Source organism: Atta cephalotes (assembly GCF_000143395.1).
Source record: "Atta cephalotes unplaced genomic scaffold scaffold00003, whole genome shotgun sequence".
In the NCBI taxonomy this organism is placed as follows: Eukaryota; Metazoa; Arthropoda; class Insecta; order Hymenoptera; family Formicidae; genus Atta; species Atta cephalotes.
The window spans coordinates 5,314,404-5,335,080 of NW_012130067.1; the positions used below are offsets into that span (position 1 = coordinate 5,314,404).

The following is a 20,677-nucleotide window of genomic DNA, read 5'->3' on the forward strand; positions in this document are numbered from 1 at the left end:
ATCGATGCAATCCGCGCTCTCGCAGTCAGACTATACGGATGAATGCCAAATTGTAAACTGAAGATACATTCACGAAAAGAATGGTTTTGCTGAAATATCTAATTTAAGGGAATCTTAAATCTACTCGTCTGTCTTATCGATTATTTTTCAAATAAGTATTTTTCTAACTGCCTTTATATATACAGAAAAAAATCTTTAAAAAAATCTTCTAAAAAAAATCTTTTTCCAATTAAAGTATAAACGATAGAGCAATCCAAACCGGTTGATTTTATGCCAAAAATGAAAAAAATTGCAAAATTATAGTTTTTTTATCAGTTTCTGGCATTGACTCATAATTTACTTTATATACAATACATTTTGCACTTTATGAAACAATCTTGATTTAGACTAGGGATTACATGAACAAACAATGTTTAGGTTTTATTAGAATTTGGCTTATGCCTATTTCTATATTAATGTAGATGAACTTTAATCTCGGTTCTTCGATTTAATTCTTACACGAAGAGAATTTTTCTTAGAGTTTATCCTGAAAATATGATAATCCTAGGATAATATTGTATTTTGAAGAATTTTATATAAATTTCTCTTATTCATTAATAAAATTATAATAAAATATAATAGGATTGATTAATTTTACTGAAGTGATGATAAAATGATAAAAATCTTTAAAATATTATATTGTATCACAACTACTATATTTTCAGATTAAATTTTAAGAGACAATTCTGTCCATAGAATTAGAAAAAGATGAAGAGTTAGTTGAATAAAGATTAAAGTTGAATTATATTGATAAAAACTGACATTAAATACCTAATGTGAAAGATCAGTTAAAAAATTTATACAAATGCATGCAATAATAATTCTTTCTAGCTGAATTTTTACACCAATTTTTATCTTTCTTCCTTTTTTCTTCAGAAGGAAAGAAGAAGAAGAAAGCTAAGCCAAAGTTCAGTCAAAAAGAACAGACCTAATATAGCTAGTGACGTGTAAATGACTCATAAATAGGTATTGAATCGATAAAATAAATGACTTTAGGATTCTCTTAAGGACGTTTTCACGTTACTTCCTAGTTAGTAGACATTTTATTCATAATAATATGTAAAACAATTAAAATAATTGAATAAAAAGATTACTAACAATATCTTATGCCATTATATATAATTATTATTAATTTTATATATTACTAAATATTTTCAAAATGATAAAATAAAAATAAGATGCTCATTTAATGTATATGCATCCATTTGACATATATTCTAGCTTTTTTTATTGAAGAATATAAATTTCTTGTAAACTATATGGTCAGTTTAAATGAAATTTTACGAGAACAAACTTAAATGTTTACTTTATAATTATAATGATTTTTAAATTGCTGCCATATACACAAGTGTCTCAAATGAAAAGAAAATAACTACAGAATAAGGTTATATCTTCAACTTATAATGTAAAATTTTATAAATTTAGAATTAAATATCTTTAAAATGGTATGATAAAAATTGAAATTTTTTCTAGATATTATTGATATTATTAACATTTGTATTACATGTATATTATAGACTTATCTTATATTTCATCAAACGCGAGAACCTCCTTAATGTAATAACTATCTAAAATTTTTCTAAATACAGATTTGAAAATAATTTTATTAAATCGGAATAATTTTATAAAGTGCTCAAGCTGATTATAGAATATCAAAAATTTTTGCTTATTACGCTTGACTTCCCTATATTATTTTCAGCTCTGTATTTAGTTAAATTTTTAAATATTTCCTATATAGATAATTATTTTACAGCATCACTCATTATGCTTGACTTTTCAATAAAATTATTTTCAGATCTGTATCTAACTAAATTTTTAAATATTTCAGCAAAATCGTTCTTTCCGTGTATATTTTTTTTTTGCAGAAAGGCAGCATTCAATTTCGCAATTATGTAAAATAGCGAGTAATAAAAAATTAGGTTAGACATATTGGATTTCGAAAATCTCGGACGTCTGTCAGCATATTTCATCGTGATTGAGTACCGTGCTTATAAAGTTACTATTCTCTGTGGATCAAATGCAGTTTACACATGGATACAATTTATGCACATGGATATTATCTAGTCAAACAATTTTAATAAATATTTACAGGAAATAAGCACATGGTGTGATTGGAGCAAATGCGGCAATAATTTCTATTCTCGCGATCAGTAGTTGTCATCTCTCCTCTCGCTTCGCCGTCACTGTAATGCGTGAGAAAAGATAAGAGGCAAAAGATACGAACTGTCCTCCGGTTAAGCCTCATCGTCGCCAATCCATTCGTGAGATTAGTCACACGCGTCAGCTATAATTACGTACTTCAGTTGCTATCCACCCAGCGCCCTTAATCGCGATGTCAGATTTTCTTTTCTTTTTTTGCCGCCCTCGCAAACTATCTAACTTCAGATCGCGCGAATCAATTTAGCGACTTTGACAGTTCCGGGATGCCAGATTGGTAAGAAAATTTATCGTGCAACGTGGAACGGCAATTCATATCGCTGCACTGCTTTGCAAACTGACTCACCGTGCTGGTTTAGTCGGCCTTGCGCTTGACTCATACAAACGAAAAATGAGACGTAAATCTAAACAATGTATCGCGAGAAGTATTTCAATTATGCATTTATTACGTTCAAGAATTCGCCGCCGCATGTAAAGAAAAGGAAATCGCTGGCGGGATGGGCCGTTGATAAATTATCTGGCAGGCGGAATGCCTGGCACTCGGCAGACCGATATTTTTATTTGCCCGCGTGGCACATTGCTTTATATCCAAATTTATTTCCAAATTTATATCCTCTTTTCCTTCTTTCCGCTCTGTTGCGGAATACCGCGGGGTCTATATTTCATTTCGTTTAATTCGGGATCTGATCGATGTAAATACTCGAGCGGCATATTCGAGACCCAAACCTTATTACGCGCGATAAATAATCACATTAACAATATATTACAAAAATAATACTCATAATACATACAACAATAATACAACAATAATAATAATACATTTAACACTTGAAATATCGAGATTATTATTGATCTCATTTTTATTTTTTAAATTGTATAATATTATATTTCTTGTGTAAAAGATAAGATTCTGAAATTTTTTAACTTTCAAGAATTATGAATTTTATGATGAAATATTTGATTTTTTCATTTTCTTTATTTTCATAGTAATTTATTTGCTTGGAATTTTTAGTGATTAAGAAACTTTTAGTAGGATAATATATAATAATTATATATGATATTTTTACATTACATAATTTATAATTGTTATATTATAATATGCTAAAATATCAAGCGATTATTAGGGATAAAAAAGTGCGGACAAAATCAAACATTAAGTCTGTCAAAACGAAAGCAAGGATAAAAGCGATAAGATATATAAATGATTCTTTCATCCGCTTACAAGGTACTGTTTGTGGAACAATTTCGTAACGCAATATTTCCTTTTAAGTGCGATTATAAAGCTCTCGATAGTAATATCACGGTGAATTTCTGGCGTATAGAGGTATATTCGAAATTTGTTTGTTCGATCGTTCCCCCACGAGATATTGTAGCGTGTAAACGTGCCTTCGACAAGTTCGTTCCTTCTCTCACGCCGTGCGCGGCACGTGTTTTTGATATCGCAGATAGAGCTGCCTCTCATATCATTATTGTTTCAATACGCGCGAGAGGTAAGAACTCAAGTTCCGTTTGTTCCCGAGACTGCCGAGCATCTTTCCAGCTCCTTTCGTCGCAACAATACATGGAGATTGCAGACAAAACTGGAATATCGTATAGACTGTAAACGTAGTGAATTACAATTGCGAGTAACTAAAAATTTTGAAAATTGATCTCCATCACTCGATAAATAATCACATTAACAATATATTACAATATATTACAAAAATAATACTCATAACACATACAACAATAATAATAACACATTTAACACTTGAAATATCGAGATTATTATTGATCGTTTTTATTTTTTAAATTGTATAATATTATATTTCTTGTGTAAAAGATAAGATTCTGAAATTTTTTAACTTTCAAGAATTATGAATATTTGATTTTATGATGAATATTTGATTTTTTATCATTTTCTTTATTTTCATATTCGATGTATATTCTTACGCGTTCTACTTTATTTTCTTAAAGTGCATAAAATATGCAACAATTATCGACTAATAAAAGAAATGTATATAAAATGTAATACTCTTGTAATATTATGTGGAGAGCAAAAAGGCACAAATTTTCCAAGTTCGGACTGCATGACGTGTTTAACGACACTGTAAATTTGTTTAACGTTTTAACGTAAAATGGTATGCATATGCGGCAACTCAATTTTACAAGGGTTGATTGTTTTGTCAGTAACGCAATTTACATTTACGAGTAATGGTCTGTCAAACATTTTGACTAAAACTGAAAGTGGTACATGAACGATAAGACGCAAAAGAAAATAAAATTAATTTAAGGAATTTAAAGATAATAACATATTGACTTAAAAATAATTTATTTTATACACATTGTATATACAAATAACATTCACGCGTACAGATATGTAGATAAAAAACTCAAATAAATATTTGAAGATATGTCTCCAATGCGTGGAATATATTTTTTATACTATTCTTATGTTTAATGTGAATTAGGCAAAAATTAAATAAAAGTAAGAAATCAATTAATACATATTGCATAGTGAAGAGATTGCTATTATCACACGATATTGCAGCATAGCTAGCTGTTAAACTTTTACTAAATACTTTAGCTGCAAATTGCGTAATTGGCAAATCTTGTAAGAGTAAAAATCTGGAATCTCCTTTAAAGTTGAAAGTATCTTAGGTAGAAGGTATGTTGCTTGCGCTACATAACCGTATCTCTATCTTTGAGAAATTCCTCAGTGGTTCATTTTAATAGATATATACATGTATGAGAAAATTTCTCATCGTGCAACTCCTCTGAAAATTACGTAACGGTGAATTAACATCATTTGGTCCCCGGCATATGTGTTTACTTTAATAATTATCATACGGAAGCCTGTTACTTGGCGGTATGTTTTCCATAATGAGATATGCGCCTCGCGAGTAAGATTGAGTAATACCTGTATTAATAGTACCTATACACACAATATCTCTATATATGCAAATCGCTTTGAATCGATCGATATATCTTTACAAACTGTTTAGCTCGAGCTTATATACTCCTCGTGAAAGCATCCAAGCTCTTTTTTATATTAAGCACCACGTGATACCGCCAAAAACCTAATTTATGCGACACTAATCTGTGTTCCAAAGTTCACCCCGGAAAAACGGATGAATAAGCCAACCATTTACGTATTGTAAAAAGATATTGTCAATTAATTTTATCCTTCATTTATCGTGCTCGTGTAATTATTTTGTATAACGATCGTATACATTTTGCTTTTTATTCCTAAAAATATATCTATGTACAATTTTTAAATAAATTAGAGATCAACCTGACATACTGTAGAATTAAATTAAGCGCATATATAATATCTGCTGCGCGTATGTAGACTTTTTGAAACTTGATTTATCGAGGATATTCAAAATAAATGGTTTCGTTCGGGCGTAAGATTTCTTTATGTGGGATCATCCATGTATGCGACCCTACGGCGCTGACATTGACGTCGTCATCGACGTCGTGATCGGTGCAGCACAAAATGTCATAAAGTCATATTAAGGACTGTCTGGTGCGTTTTCTCGCCAGGCCAATATTGTGTTCATGTCGGTAATGCCACGCGTGCTCCATGGCTCGAGCGGATCCGAAGACGACGTAGGTGGTGAAACCGCCTTATTCCGCTCAATCGATTCCCTTCTTCTCGCTGGTTCCTCAGTTTCTTTAGGCGATACCCTGCGCATGCATCATAAAAAGCACCGACCGATTAGGAAAGCAGTCAATCGAATGCCGATACCGTTCTATGCAGACTGCCATTGTATTTTTTTAGTAGCCATTATTTGATTTTTTTAATGTAAAATGATTCTCTCTGAACATGATTTTTCTTTTACGCGATAATAGATCAGAGATCATTAATTATTGCATCTTTGCAATTTTTAACATTGCCGTATTTGTAGCCAAGCTTCAAATTAAATCTCAGTTTCAAATCAAATCCACTTTAACAATGCTTTTGTCGTATATTTTTTATGCCAAAGTTATAAATATGATACCTTTATTAAAGAATAATCGATCGGCGAAGAATCTATAGTATAACCGGTGTGGAACACTGCGTAACTAACGATGTGGGATAATTATTAGATGAAATTTAATTAATGTGTCATTTAAGTCGTGTCAATTAACGCACGCGCGCCGTCATGTCGTTCGCCATTATGCACTTGGAAACTTCAGATTCTACTGTCAGCTATCACGATTAGTTATTCTGTTCAATAAACATCGACTTCTACTTTTGTATAAGCTATATTACAACTAAAAAAAAATGGATATGATTGCTCATATAACAAATTTATATCTTTCTTTTCGAAGTATCTTTCCTTTCGAGATCTTTATTCCTGCACTCTGAACGTGAAATAAATATAAGTTTCTTTCGCTTTAACTTACTATTGCATCGTGTGCATTAATTCAGATAGCAGGAATAAAGAATAGAGCTATGGAAAAATTATCTATGTCTAGAAATATTTTTGAACTCGTGTATTTTTATATAACTGTTTATCTTTTACGAAAAAATCAAATTTTGTTTTACTTTCAATTTAGAAATATGTAGAAATATATAGAACTTGCATATATAATTTTCTTTTCGAGAAAAAATAAAATTTCAGCGTTCAATCATTGTATATTTCCTAAATATACAATATAATTTATCGCGAAATTATCGAAAAATTTTGCACAATTTATCATTGACTATATATACTTTATTACCTATTCTTGGCCGTTTTTGGTCGCCTTTTTTGGATTTTATCGAGTGGTTTGGTAGGAATACTGCCGTTCTGCTTGACCTCCGGCTTAATTGTTTCCATAGTGGTTTTTCGTCCTTCAGTCTCGATCCGATTCATCGGTCTCTGTTCCGGATCATTCAATAGAGGTCGATATCGCAGACTTTGTTCGACGGACATTGTAGATGAGGAACTGTCGTCATCGTCGTCACGGCACGACCGTTTCGATGTAGTAATGAATCTGTTATTCGCGGATTTTATCCTTCGAAGGCGAGCTTCGGTGCCGAGTAAATTATCGCCTATAAAAACGATTGACATAAATTTCTCTATTTATAATAATGCGACATTTATGCAATTTTTATTAATAACAATTTCGTTATTTTATTTTACTCACCGCCAAGGTCATTGTCGCTGGACTCCATGAAATACTGTTTCTTAACGATAGAAGATTTCTCAATGGTCGGCGGCGCGACCATGGCGAAATGTGCTAGAATTTGCGGGTCGATTGTGGTTTTCAATGAAGCTTCGCTTGTGGCTAAAGCGGACTTCGCTATTTGCAGTAGAGTTTTGTAATCAGTTGTAGTCTCGGAAGCAATAGTGAGTTCCAAAAATGGATCTCCGACGGTTTCTTCGAGCGCTTTTGTTTCTATATTTAATATTATTTAATCTCTTCATATTAAACTGATTTCATTTTTACAAAAAAAAAACTGCACTCAGCATATTTATTCTTATTATTATCGAATATTAACAGAAAGAAATTATTAATTACATTATTAGTTGACAGAAAAAAATTTTAATCACGTATCAGATTAAGTGTTTTTTATACTTTTTGATGCGTTGAATTCAAATCTGTAAATAAAAACCTCATTTTTCTCAAAAACTTATCGTGATATTTTTATAGATTTCAATTCAGTGCATCAAAAATGATAAGAAAATCTATTCTGATTAGAGTTACTAGATAGAATAAAAAACATTTTCTGTTAAGCATTGTTATTAATTATTAAGAATTTGCATATGTCTATACTTACGATTCATATTTTTCAAATTCATTGCCTCCACATTCTTTACGGGATCGCTAGGCTTGTCGATTAAATCTGTGAGACCTGATAATTTAATTTCCTCTTTAATGGATTGATTATGCGGTTGTACATTTACCACCACTTCTGGATTATTTTGGGTTATTTTCGTCTGTTGGTCGTTGAGAGCGGCTTTCGACTGCGCTGTCTTTATCTGTTTTGCGTCGATATTGGTAGGTATGCCTTCCGTCGCAGTGGATAAGTCAAAGTCATGTGCAAAGGCCATTACGTCCAAAGCTGCGGTTAACGCATCACCAAAACCTGCAGTAACTGCCGACACTTGCGGTTGACCGGCATTGGGACTGTAATGTACGTGAAATTAACGCGTAGCCACAATATTCCATGGATAGATTGATATAATATATAAAATGTTCAATTTAGAGAGAATTATTATCGGAATAATTATATAATAAATAAATATTTAGTTCTCTCTTAAAGTAAGAAATTGACAATGAGATTTGCCAATAAAAAGTTATAGATTAGCGATGTAATAAACTTACTTAAGGATTTTTAAATATACCATTCAGCATAAAATATATAATTCCATCCATTGACAAAAGATATATATGATATGATGATACTAATAAATTAAATTAATAAAAGAAATTAATAAATAAAAAATTATTCGAAATTAGCTTTTTTCAAGATATTAAATTATCGATGTCTATGAAATATCTGATTCTTTATATTAAATGTCGGATCTATTCATCTTACATCCTGCTATATGGATATTATGTAACGCATCGCTTCGAGCTTCATAAATATTTAATAGATTCAAGATATGGTCACGTTCACGTTGTTGTTATGCGTTCGTTACATAAAAGCATAACCAATCCATGAAGGTTTCCGATGTTTCTAAATGCCTGCGATGTTAACTATGTCCGGATTGCAGGTGGCAGACTCGACGGAATTACGAGGTGATAAAAAGTATCGTCCGCATACTGTCTCTCTGACAGTGAGTCACTCCCGCAAGGACGATTGTAAATCTATGCGTTGCAAGTTACAAACGCGTGGAACGGTCGAGACACAATGTCAGCGAGTAATTGAAACAGATTTGCACGTTTTTTTGAATGTATATGTGCATGTGAAATAATTAAATAAAGTTTAATAAAAAGTAACATAATTAATCAATTTTTAATATAATAACAAAGTAATATATCTAAACGAATGTAGTATAATTGTAATAAATTTTAATCAAAATAAAAATTTAAAAATATATACGTATAATAAATTGCAGCAACATTTAAATGGAACAGAAAATACATCATAATTTTTTATTTTATAATAGCGGTATAATAATTAACAAGTATGTATGTTATAATCTGTAATAATATAACAGTAAATTGAATATGAAAAAGAGATTATAAGATAACATGAAATTTATTTTGTAATTATACCAATAAGGTAATAAACCAACAGATAAGTCTGGAGAAATACTGTGTGATAAGATGCGATGAAAGTATCATTACCTGACTCGCACAGGGGTGGAAAAGGACGCGCGACCCCACATTATACGACGGAGTTCCTCGCCAGTCATACCTCGTTTTCTCAATTCGTGTATCGTGACTTTTCCAACTCGCTGCAAAAGTACATGGGGCGAAGGGATAAAATTATAATGCCGTCATTCGTGTTACGATACTTTTATAGATGTAATTGAAAAGTTGAGAAACGGTTTTAAAAGTAATAATAATAAAGCAATATATTTGATTCTTTTAATAAATATTCAAATTAGAAAAATTTCTTATTTATTTCGTTGATCTGCGAAAAAATAAATTATTGAAATATTAATGCCGTTCATTTTTAATACATCTTGGAGTAAATATTGCGCGTAGTTGTACTTTTCTAACGAAATTTACTACACCGTAGCGAAATTTGCTGTGTGCATTTTACGAAAGTCGATACCAGAACTCATATCAGTCGAATGGGACGCCGATAAATAAATTGTGACGCTTGATGCACTGGTGTGAAATAAATCTTTGGATATACATCGGTGCATGCATACGCATGAAAAAAGTATAAATATAAGTAAATAAATCACCTTCCAATTAGACACAGCGCCCTTACGCTGCTTTGCTCTGGTTTTTGATTTACTTTTAATAACCAACACGCCCCTTTGTTCCGATGCGGGATTGTTCGGATCATCGCCGGGCCCCAGTTTAATGCTGTATTCCTGTAGATAATTATGAGCGTCTTTCTGGGATACGGCGCGTTCCAAAGACACCACGATTTTTGCCCACTTGAAAATTAATAAACAGTATTTAATTGAGCAAATAAACTCAAGAATTATTTTGTGATATTTTATTTGAGCACGGAAAGAACAGCTTTGTTAAAATATCTATATAAAATATATACATAAAAATTTAGCTGGCTACAGATCTGAAAACAATTTTGTTGGACCATTAAAATATGTAAATATGTAGGTCACTTAAACTGATTGCTGGAATATCAAAATTTTTTGTAATATTGTTCATCATGCTTGAGATTCCTATGTAATTATTTTGATAGTCCAACAAAATTATTTTTAAATTTTATCCGTATCTACCTAAATTTTTAGGTATTTCAGCAAAATCATTCTTTCATTTATATGGAAAGAATGTTTTTGTTGAATGCTTTTGTTAAAGCTAAAAATTTAGTTATAAATGTAGACCTGAAAATAATTTATTGGATAAAATAATTATATAGCACACTCAAATTGTTAAAAATGTCAAAATATTTTGCAGCATTGTTGATCATGCTTTCCTATGAATTTCCTATATAATTATTTTGATGGTGCACCAACATGTTATTTTTAGATCTAAATTTTAGATATTTTAGCAAAATTTTTTTTCCATGCATGATCTACACACACACTACTATAGTTAATAATTTCATTTTAATTTATCATTAAACCTTTGTATAAGACAATTCATGCACAGTTCGAGTATTTTTATTGTGTATTTCTGTTTTCTATTAAACATTTTTCTAATTTCTGTATATAATTTCGTGTCAACAATAGATTTTTTTAGTTTAATAAGTACAAATACTTTGTGGAAATATTAGAAACTTATTTTCTAGCACTCGAAAAAATTTAATAATTTATAAGTAATATGTTTTGAAAGTGGATATCATAAATTAAGAAAGATCATGAATAATTTCAATACCAACCTGCTTGACGAATTCCTTTTCGCTTTGCTCGATAACATGTGCATATGTATTACCCATCATGGCAATTAGCATGTTGAGTAGCAGTATGGGCACAAGTACCATGAAAATCGCGAAGACGGTCTTGCTCAAGTTTGGATAGGTCGTGTTACTCAAATCCGCGTACTGCAATACAAGCAATAAAAGCAATTGGATAAATGTAATACTGGTACATCGTTGCCGGTAAATCGTCGCGACAATTACATGTGGGTGCTAATAAATAGGCGACCAATGCCCGATGTTGCGTGCCCGCCGCGCGACGCCGGAAGCACGTAGAATTTTCGAACGGAAACTCGTATTTTCCATAGTCGCTATCCTCTCCCCCCCCCCCTCCTCTCCCTCTCCTCCCTGTTAATTCAGTGCAACGAGTTAATCGTTATACGCGAACTGCGAAACCGAGCAATGATTTTTACCGGACAGGCGGTATTTTATGCACCCGCCGCGCGTTCATGCAGATGTACGCGCGATCGTTGTGCGCGCTAAATCTTTAATTTCGTCCAGGAAACCATATTGTAGTGTTATTCTGTGCGACGCGGAATTGTCCGTGATTGAAATTCAAGATTCATAGCCGCATGTTCTGACGCACTGCCGGAACAATGTTTGGGATGATGTAAACGCGTGCGACGTTTAATTTCTAACTTTGACATGCGGTAATTAAACTAATGTTTAGCAATGCTCTAAAATATTTAAAATAGAAATATAAAGGATGAGAAAGAAAACAAATGAATGGATGAGATAAAGAAATGGATTCGTTCAATGGAAACGTATTACTTCTGTAAATATAAATAGAGCAAGTTAAATTTACTAAATTCAATTTACTTTGCTCTTTATATATTGTAAGTAGAGCAATTATATGTGATAGGATATAGATAAAGAAAAAGAAAGGATGTGTAAGAAAATTAGCTTACATTTACATGCATGCGTGTGCAAGATAAGGATCTGCAGTAGAAATTGCCATGACGTGTGCCAATAAAGCGGTAATCTATGGTGAGCTTACGTTATAATCGCCGAGGGTTATCTGAAACAGTGCCATCCAGGTCGAAGGATAGGAATGATACAGAGATGATTTCACTCCGGGGAATCCCTTATAAAGAAAGTAAAACGATTGCGAGAATCCAAAGAGCATAATCGTGTAGATAATACCAAAGGTCAGCATATCGCCCGTTATCATGCTGTATACCATTGTGACAAATGGACCAGTCAATCGAATCGCTCTGTAAGAGAGAAATTAATGTAGTGAATAAGTATGATGAAGAGCATAAAGCATCTCATAAAAATTATGGCAAAACTAATTATATATGCACTGAGAGAAATGTTGTTACTCATAAAAGTAAATGTTTTAATTTTAAGATATTAAGTGTTAATTTTATTCTTGTCTCCGTTTTTTAAACTTAGGCCCGTTTTCATAATATATTTATCTGAAGATTACCAAGAAATTTATGAACTTCATTGAATCTCTTGGTAATCTTTAATCTTTAGGTAACCATATATTGTATCTTAAAACGTCTAAAATTGAAGTATTTTTTATTATGACATTAAATGTTTGTTTTGCAAAGATGTTTTAAATGTAAATATTTTAAACATTGCACTTTTCACAGTGTTTGGTATGTATAATCACTTTTATTTTGTGGTATTAACAAAAACTTTTTTACTTTTTCATTTAAAAAATTTGTTAGAATAATCATAAATTTTTATTAAAATAACACAATTGTTAAATGAAAAAATAAGACAATTTTTGTTAGTTAAATATCAGAATAAACGGTTATACGTATCAAACATTTCTCTCAGCGTGAAAAATAGAAAAATGCAATTTACGAAAATGATTAAATATCGAAGACAAAATTTTCGAAGTTTATTGGATTTAACTTGTGCACCGTGCAGTTTGTTTTGACTTTAATTACACAATGTTCCACATATTAGCGGTATCAACAAAATTATCATTATTGCTATTACGTGAATGAGCTGTCGTCGTGTTTCATTCAGTGATATTCGCGTATCAAAGTTCGAGGTAAATCAGTCTATTAACGTCATCGACATCGATTTCACTCGTATGATTCAAATGCGCTTAATATTATGCATACAAAATCCATCGTAAAACATTTGCCGGCTTGATATATGTGGGACACATGATAATTACATCCCTCTAATCCACCAAAATGATGTGTCTTTTCGTTCGTACTTGACAATCGCTAAAGCTAGATTCAAACATCATCATCCCACAAACAAATTGATACACGTGTATTTTCTTTCTCGCGGGACACGTAATTAAGTTTAATACCGATTAACGTAAAAGTGTTGTTTATGATTATCGTCGCGCTGGCTCTCATGATCGTTCAGACCGTTGAATATGTAAAAATAATAGCTGATTTGAAATATATGCAATTTTATATTTTGCTTCCATGAAATGGTCCAGATATTATTTGCATTTACCGGTATTAATTCGTACAGAGAAAGCTTTGGATAACAAAATATTCGGTTAACAAGTTAAAAAGTGCATGGCTTTGAACACTTGATATCGGAGTTCAGTTATCGCGTTTCCAGTAGCCACGATAACACGAATAGGTCAGGCACGAAAAGTACTTGTGCAGCAATCCGCTGTGCATATGTAAACTACTCTTCTTACACGCAGCTCACAAATTTATAACGAGGAAAACAATTAAATGCTAATAACTCTACCTACCAGAGAGAACTTTAAATACATTATTGATTACCCTGAAATCGGTAATACAATTTATCCTTTTTAATATCATTTAAAAAAATAAAAAATAAGCGTAAAGTGATTTAAGTGATTCTAGTAAATGATATAATAATTTACAACTTTCAGGCATTAAAAGCTATTAAAAAATATTAATAAATAATTAAAATTATTCATGTCGTAGACACGAATATATGTACATAAATGAATTTCAATAATAAATTGTGAAATTGACAAGATAAAAAGAAAAAATTTATTATGCAGTATATAAGGATATGTTTAAAATGTTTAAAAGTCTTTTAATTGATATCCCTGTACTCAAAGCGAAAGAAAATTTCATTTTAAGTTAGCGTATTACTGATTAAATTAACTTTGTAATACTCCAATGTAAGTAAGTTACGACTCTTTCGTTATCACAAAGTTAGAATCGCGACTAACTACTAATATAAAGCAGACTTCGAATAAAGTATTAACATATTATACTCCATCGCCATTAAAACAATTCACTGACAAAGATTTACTTCAATATTCTTCATATTGTCTACCATAACTAAATTTCCTTTATTTCGTAACTGTACACAAAAGAATATAATATATTAACAAAATTTAATTTTAGTTTTAGCTAATTGAAAGAAAATATAAATGAAATTATCGTTGAAATTATAATAAATGGAATTCTAAACGGAATTATATATAAATTATTTTATTCTCAATATGTTGTACTGGATTCTTCGTCCTTTTTCGTCCGATGATTTTTACGCTTTGAGGATCGCGTATTTGCGTTATACAATTACAACTAATGGTATGCATTGATGAAATCAAACCGATTTGTAATTCGAGACTCGTGGCATCCGGCGTATCATATGCGAGCACAATAGGAATACGAGCTGTAATCGAGGGATCGAAGCGATTAAAATCGATGTCGTCACTACTGCCGTAGTACCGGACGGCTATAGAAAACAAAAGCTTTTTAATCCGACGCTGCATCCGCACCCGTCGACAGATCGACAAATTTTTTAGATTCATTCATTCGGCTGAGATTAAGATTGAAGAGACTCCGTGAGCGAACGAACGAATGAGCGAACAAAGCGTCAGACGGATGAACGAATGGCGAATGATCGACGAATAACGGCGGAAGAGAAAGCATCGATCGAGCCTCCATTAACTTCGGCGACGACGTCGTCGTCGTCGTCGTCGTCGTCGTCGTCGTCGTCGTCGTCGGTCCTACCCTCTTCCGCTAATCGATGGGTGACCTTATCTTGTCAAGGGTTACCGGCACCCATAAATCTTTGGCCTTTTTCTCAGAGTAAGTTCAAGGGAGGGTACAGCCGCGATAGAAAAGACACCGCGGATATTCTCCGATATAACTCGCACGGTATAGCACAGTATAAGCGATGCAACTTGGATGAGGAATATAACATCGTTGTCCCGGGTATCGCGTATACGTTGTCCCGGGAAAATCAATAGGAACGTCGACTTCCGCTCGCCAAACAAGTTTCCGCTACGCAAGTCTTCCTTGCTACTTTCAGTGAAGTTCGAGAGAGGAGACGTCATATTTTTTCTTTTTTTTTCATTGCCTTATGCAATTCCTTCGATAATTATACCGGATTAATGTCAGCTGAGCCACCGTATCGATTTATCATAATAATGAATTATAAACAAACTTTTGTTTCTTTCTGCCATGATGAATATCTGATTATGAGAAGGAAACTTGAAAATAATTAATTTTAACTGCTAGCTTTGCGTATGCAGAATGTTCCATGAAAATTACATTTTAACTGTAGAACCACTACATTAAAAATAACTTCTATATTTTTCAGAAGATACGTGTGGATGATAATTTTACTATTCCGTTTAATTTGTATTTATTAATCGTACGATATTAATGTAAATTAAATAAATTATTAAATCAATTATATCGGTGTGAATATCATTGCTACCAAAGAAATGTATGTTTAATATACTGTTACAGGCTTAATATAGCTTTTGACGCTGACAAAGTATCAAATCGTATTAATCCAAAAAAAGAGGATAAATTGAATGAGTAATATCACTAGAAAAAAATTATAATGTCATTATCGATGCCGTAATTCAATATAGCCTTTGAAGTTCAGAACTGTAATGAAGGACTAACTATGTTACCGAGTTCCCATAAAGTGGGGCTTCAATATATTTTATTTATTTAGAGCGCGGCGCGACGTAGAAGCCGCGATATTCCCCACGCGTAATTACTGTCCATCAGGATCCTCTTTAGACTCCCGACATCACTTCGTTTAAGTACGTATACGTGCAGTAATTCCTCAAAGGTTCCCGCGCACTCTCGATCCCACTCGGTGTTTCTTGTCCTCCATCACGGCTGTCGTTCGCCTTGGCAATAAGCCACAGTCACGCCTGAGATTAATTTCGCACAAAATTTAACGGAGCCCGCTACAACCCGCCTCTAAAGTTACGGCCTAAGTGCTTTACGATGTACCATTTACGAGCCACCGTTTTACGTCTGTTTAAATTCAATATACACTCTTTGCGCCTGTACAAGTTCCAGGGACGCCTCTGTATAACTTATAGCTAGCTCTCAGGCACCTTGTACCTTAGGCGCAGCTGAAGGCCACAGGAAGAGGGTACAAAAGCTAATATAATATTCTCTTCTTTGTTGATATTTCGCGCGTTTCAGCTCGAAGACTATATCTGATAGAACTTTTTCGCATTCTATGATATATAGGGTGTCCCGTAAATTTTGGCTAATCGCTTTTGTGTAGAGCAACTAAACTAAGTCGAAAAGTCCTCTACCATTTTGCAATTTTCGCAATAGATATTAGGGTAACTCTGGCAAATACGCCACGCTGGTATTTACGCCGTAGAAGTCAGAAAAAATAGAAGGAAGGGGGAGGGGTAATTTTCTCGCAACTACTTTGTTACATGCCTTTATATTATATTAGTATTACGATTTCAGTTTCTTACTGTTAATATTAATGTGAAATTATTGTGAGTTGTTGAATCGATTTTTCACTGTGTTGAGTAGTGCCATCATAAATTATAATCTATATAAAATGATTACTGTAGGACGTGCAAAAGACTTAGTGGTTATTTCATGATACATGAGTGTAGGGAAATAGTAAAGCATGTTATATAACAAAATATAAGTACTTTGCTCTTGTATTCTTCGTTTAATTTGTTCTTGTATATTTCACCTGTTTGGGATATACGGCATTTTTAGCGAGTGGAATTTATGCCCAAAGTATACAAAGTGGGCAGATTAAATTCAGTGCTAAATGCAATAAACGCATTACATGAAATATGTACCTCATGTCATAACACTTGTAATACATGTGGGAAGATTGTAATTATTATTTATTACTTTATATACATATATTTATCATTCTTATTCCTTAATAAAATTTTATAAACGCATTTTATGAGTTATTGTGTCATTTTACGACTTATTTATATACGTTATTTGTAAATTTTTTATGAGTCGTACATATCCATCCCTTTGAGTTTATCCCTATGGGATATACGACAAAAAAATACAAGGATTTAAAAAGTTCATTTTTTAATATGAAATATAAATATTTTGGATTTTTTTTTCATAGTAGACAGTACAAAGTTTTATTGATATAGTTCGTTTGCTTTAAACATAGTAAATAATACTTAATAAATTAAATTTTTGATAGATGCGGCGTATATTCCGGAGTACTAAACCTAATTAAATCTAATACCCTAATTACTAAAAATTGCCATATATTATCTTGAATAATTTTTTAATCAAATATTATCAACTTTACAGAAAAACTGAAAGAGACAAAAAATCATTATTTTCTTCTCATAAAGTTCTTTTTCAGAATTTTTTCAGGATTTTTTTAGAATTTTTTAATACCGTATTTTTTCATGTTGGTAAAAATAAAAAAGTGCAGTACTAAAAAATTGATAAAAAATTCTGAAACAATTCATAGAGCTCTATGAGAAGAAAATAAATGATTTTTGTATCTTGCAGTTTTTCTGTAAAATTAGATAGTATTTGAGTAAAAAATTATTCAAGACCGATATTTGGCAATTTTTAGTAATTAATAATTTATTAATGCTATTGCGGAAATTGCAAAATGATAGAAGACTTTTCGATTCAGTTTAGTCCGCTCTATCTATATAAAAGTGATGAATTGGCCAAAACTTACTGGATACCCTATTTCTATGATATATTTCTATGATATAGTATATAAAATCACCGATTGTGACTGAAACAGTACACGGAGAGATGAGACATAGGAATAATGATTTTGTTAAAGTTTTTAAATATTTAAACTAGATTTGAAATTATATAATTTTATTAGACTATCGAAATAATTACGTAGGATTTCAAACATGATGAGCAATGCTGCAAAAAGTTTTGACATTTTAGCAACCGGTTTAAGCGACCTACTTATTATTTAATAATTATTTTAACGATTCAAACAAAATTATTTTTGGATCTGTATTCAGTTAAATTTTAGATATTTCAGCAAAACTTCCTATCTATGTAACAATAATAATATTTATAGAAATAGAGTTCTATTAAAAAAAAAAATCCATATCTTAAACAAGATATGGAAATAGAAAGGCATTTTCAATTATTTAATTCCCTTTACGAAAATTTAATAATATCAGAAAATAATATCGCTGCAACGATCGGTATCTTATTTGTAGAGAAGTAGAGCGTCAAGCGATTAGTAACTATCTGACATCATGCACCTGCTGAAATGTAGTGTTTTAGTGATGTGTACGTACAATCGGACCGCGGTAGAACAAACTGAATTTTCCGAAAGGAGCAGCTGCAATCCGACTGTTCTATTCCCGATGTCGGTCACGTAGATTTGATATCACGTATTAGGAACGTATAAGCACAATGCGAATGCACGTTCTCGCCTCTCGATAAACCATTTGTCCTATTCTTCGCGGAAGTACATCCGACAAGAGACGTCGACATTCGTCAAAGTGTCGTTAAGCAAGAAACGCTTGCTAGCAGCATGTCGCGAGTAACCGATGTAGGAAACAGAATTCACAACTTGTGGAAGTTCTTCGTAAAAACGGGAAATTCTGCCAGTAGAATGCAAATAATGATTTTATATTATGAATTATGGAGACGTATTACGATGCTTATAAAGAAAATATATGTTTTAAGAAATTTAAATTATAATCGTATTATACATATAAATGAAAATAACTAAATAACTAAATAAAAAGGTTTAAAAGATAATATATCAGAAAGGATAATCATTGCAAAATTCTTTCTCATGAATAATTTTCAGAAATTGGATTATCATGTATAATGTTAATGCATATCGCTTAACTTATACACTGAAAAAAGTCTGCTTTGATAATAGCTACCAAATATTGATTAAAATAATTTCACTCAACATTCATTTGATCTTATCAAAAATAATTTTTATCTTTTTAAATATTTAATAATTATTACTAAACACATTATGTTTGGTAATATTTACTAAATATTTAAAAAAGTAAAATTATTTTTTAGTTATGTTCATCAAACATTTGATTGAAATTATTTCACTCGACATTTGATGGTTATTACCAGACTCTTAAACACACATCTTCACGTTGCAATTTTATTAAAACAACTAATAAAGGAGAATGTATCTTTTCATAAAAATAGAAGTACACTTTTTTCAGCTTTATTTTTTTCAGCCTTGATACTGCGATATCTTTTTTTTTCCCTCGTCACTCTACCATATTTAGATCCCATCCTTTTTTACGATTACGTAAAAATAACCAATCACGATTATTTTCTGCACGTTGGCGTACGTAATTTTGAGATATAGCGAAAAAAAATCGTTAAATTATACCCAGAGGAAGGATTTGCTACATGAGAGAGATCCATTCGATATACTCGGTCCAACAAACAGCTTGCGGTGTACATACGCACAGGTGGCTGTAAACACGTCGCCAGTTTACACGCGGCGATTGTCCGTGGCACTAAAATGATGCGTGAAACAAATGGGTGGCAGCAATGTAACGAGTGCGACCTGGTCGCGTCGCGCCAGTAAATTGCAACCACTTTAATTTCGCAGCTGCCTCTTTCGCGTCCCTCCGCTCCGTCTCTTGTATATTACTTACCCGGCGAAAAACATAAGAAGAAACCACGAGCCCGGCACAGCGAACACCAGTATCGCATCCTCCGCGTGCCGATCGCCAGCGATACGACATGGAATGCATGCGAGAATGAGCAGATTGCTGATCACGAATATCAACTTGGCCGGTTCGTGGCTCTGAAATGCAAATGCGCGCAGACGGAACGTTAGTGCGGCCTCATGCACTCTTGCAACGTTTCAGGAACGTCCGCAGGGGAATCGATATTTTCGTGCAATTTCGATACCTCCGTGTAACGAATGCGTTATCACGGCGACGCGACGACGCGCGACGCACAGAGTATTTGCTCGATGACATATCGAGGATAGATAAAGTATTTCATACGATTGTTTTAACAACTTTAAGACGATTTTTAAGATATTAATTTTTGAGAGAGAGATTTTTTATTTTAAAATTAAGATTTTAAAAAATTTGAAAAATTTATTTATTATATGTAATATTATTTATTTATATTATAAATTTCTCTAAAAAACATATATAAAATACATTTTATATCAAATTGTATGCGAAGAAGAAAAACAACATTTTTTTTCAAAAAGATTCGATATTAAGCAATGGTCATGACGTTATGTATGAAGAGCTGAACATTACATTTATCACAAATAAAATATTTTATTATTTATATATATATATATATATATATATATATATATATATATATATATACTACACACTATGTAGTATAGTAG

The 20,677-nt window shown here is 32.0% G+C and overlaps 1 protein-coding gene across 1 annotated transcript in view; it reads right to left on the reverse strand.

Annotated features, from left to right (window-relative positions):
• Positions 1 to 5,690: 5,690 nt before the first annotated feature.
• Positions 5,691 to 20,677, reverse strand: part of LOC105625582 (transient receptor potential cation channel subfamily V member 4) — a 31,213-nt gene continuing 16,226 nt past the window's right edge. Inside the window, exons 5-13 of the mRNA XM_012206905.1 lie at positions 19,956 to 20,107; positions 12,153 to 12,369; positions 11,120 to 11,281; positions 10,014 to 10,211; positions 9,445 to 9,554; positions 7,928 to 8,277; positions 7,294 to 7,545; positions 6,886 to 7,198; positions 5,691 to 5,865 (exon numbers count right to left, since the gene is read on the reverse strand). Of these exons, the coding sequence (XP_012062295.1) occupies positions 5,691 to 5,865; positions 6,886 to 7,198; positions 7,294 to 7,545; positions 7,928 to 8,277; positions 9,445 to 9,554; positions 10,014 to 10,211; positions 11,120 to 11,281; positions 12,153 to 12,369; positions 19,956 to 20,107 (1,929 nt within the window). The remainder of the gene's footprint in view (positions 5,866 to 6,885; positions 7,199 to 7,293; positions 7,546 to 7,927; positions 8,278 to 9,444; positions 9,555 to 10,013; positions 10,212 to 11,119; positions 11,282 to 12,152; positions 12,370 to 19,955; positions 20,108 to 20,677) is intronic.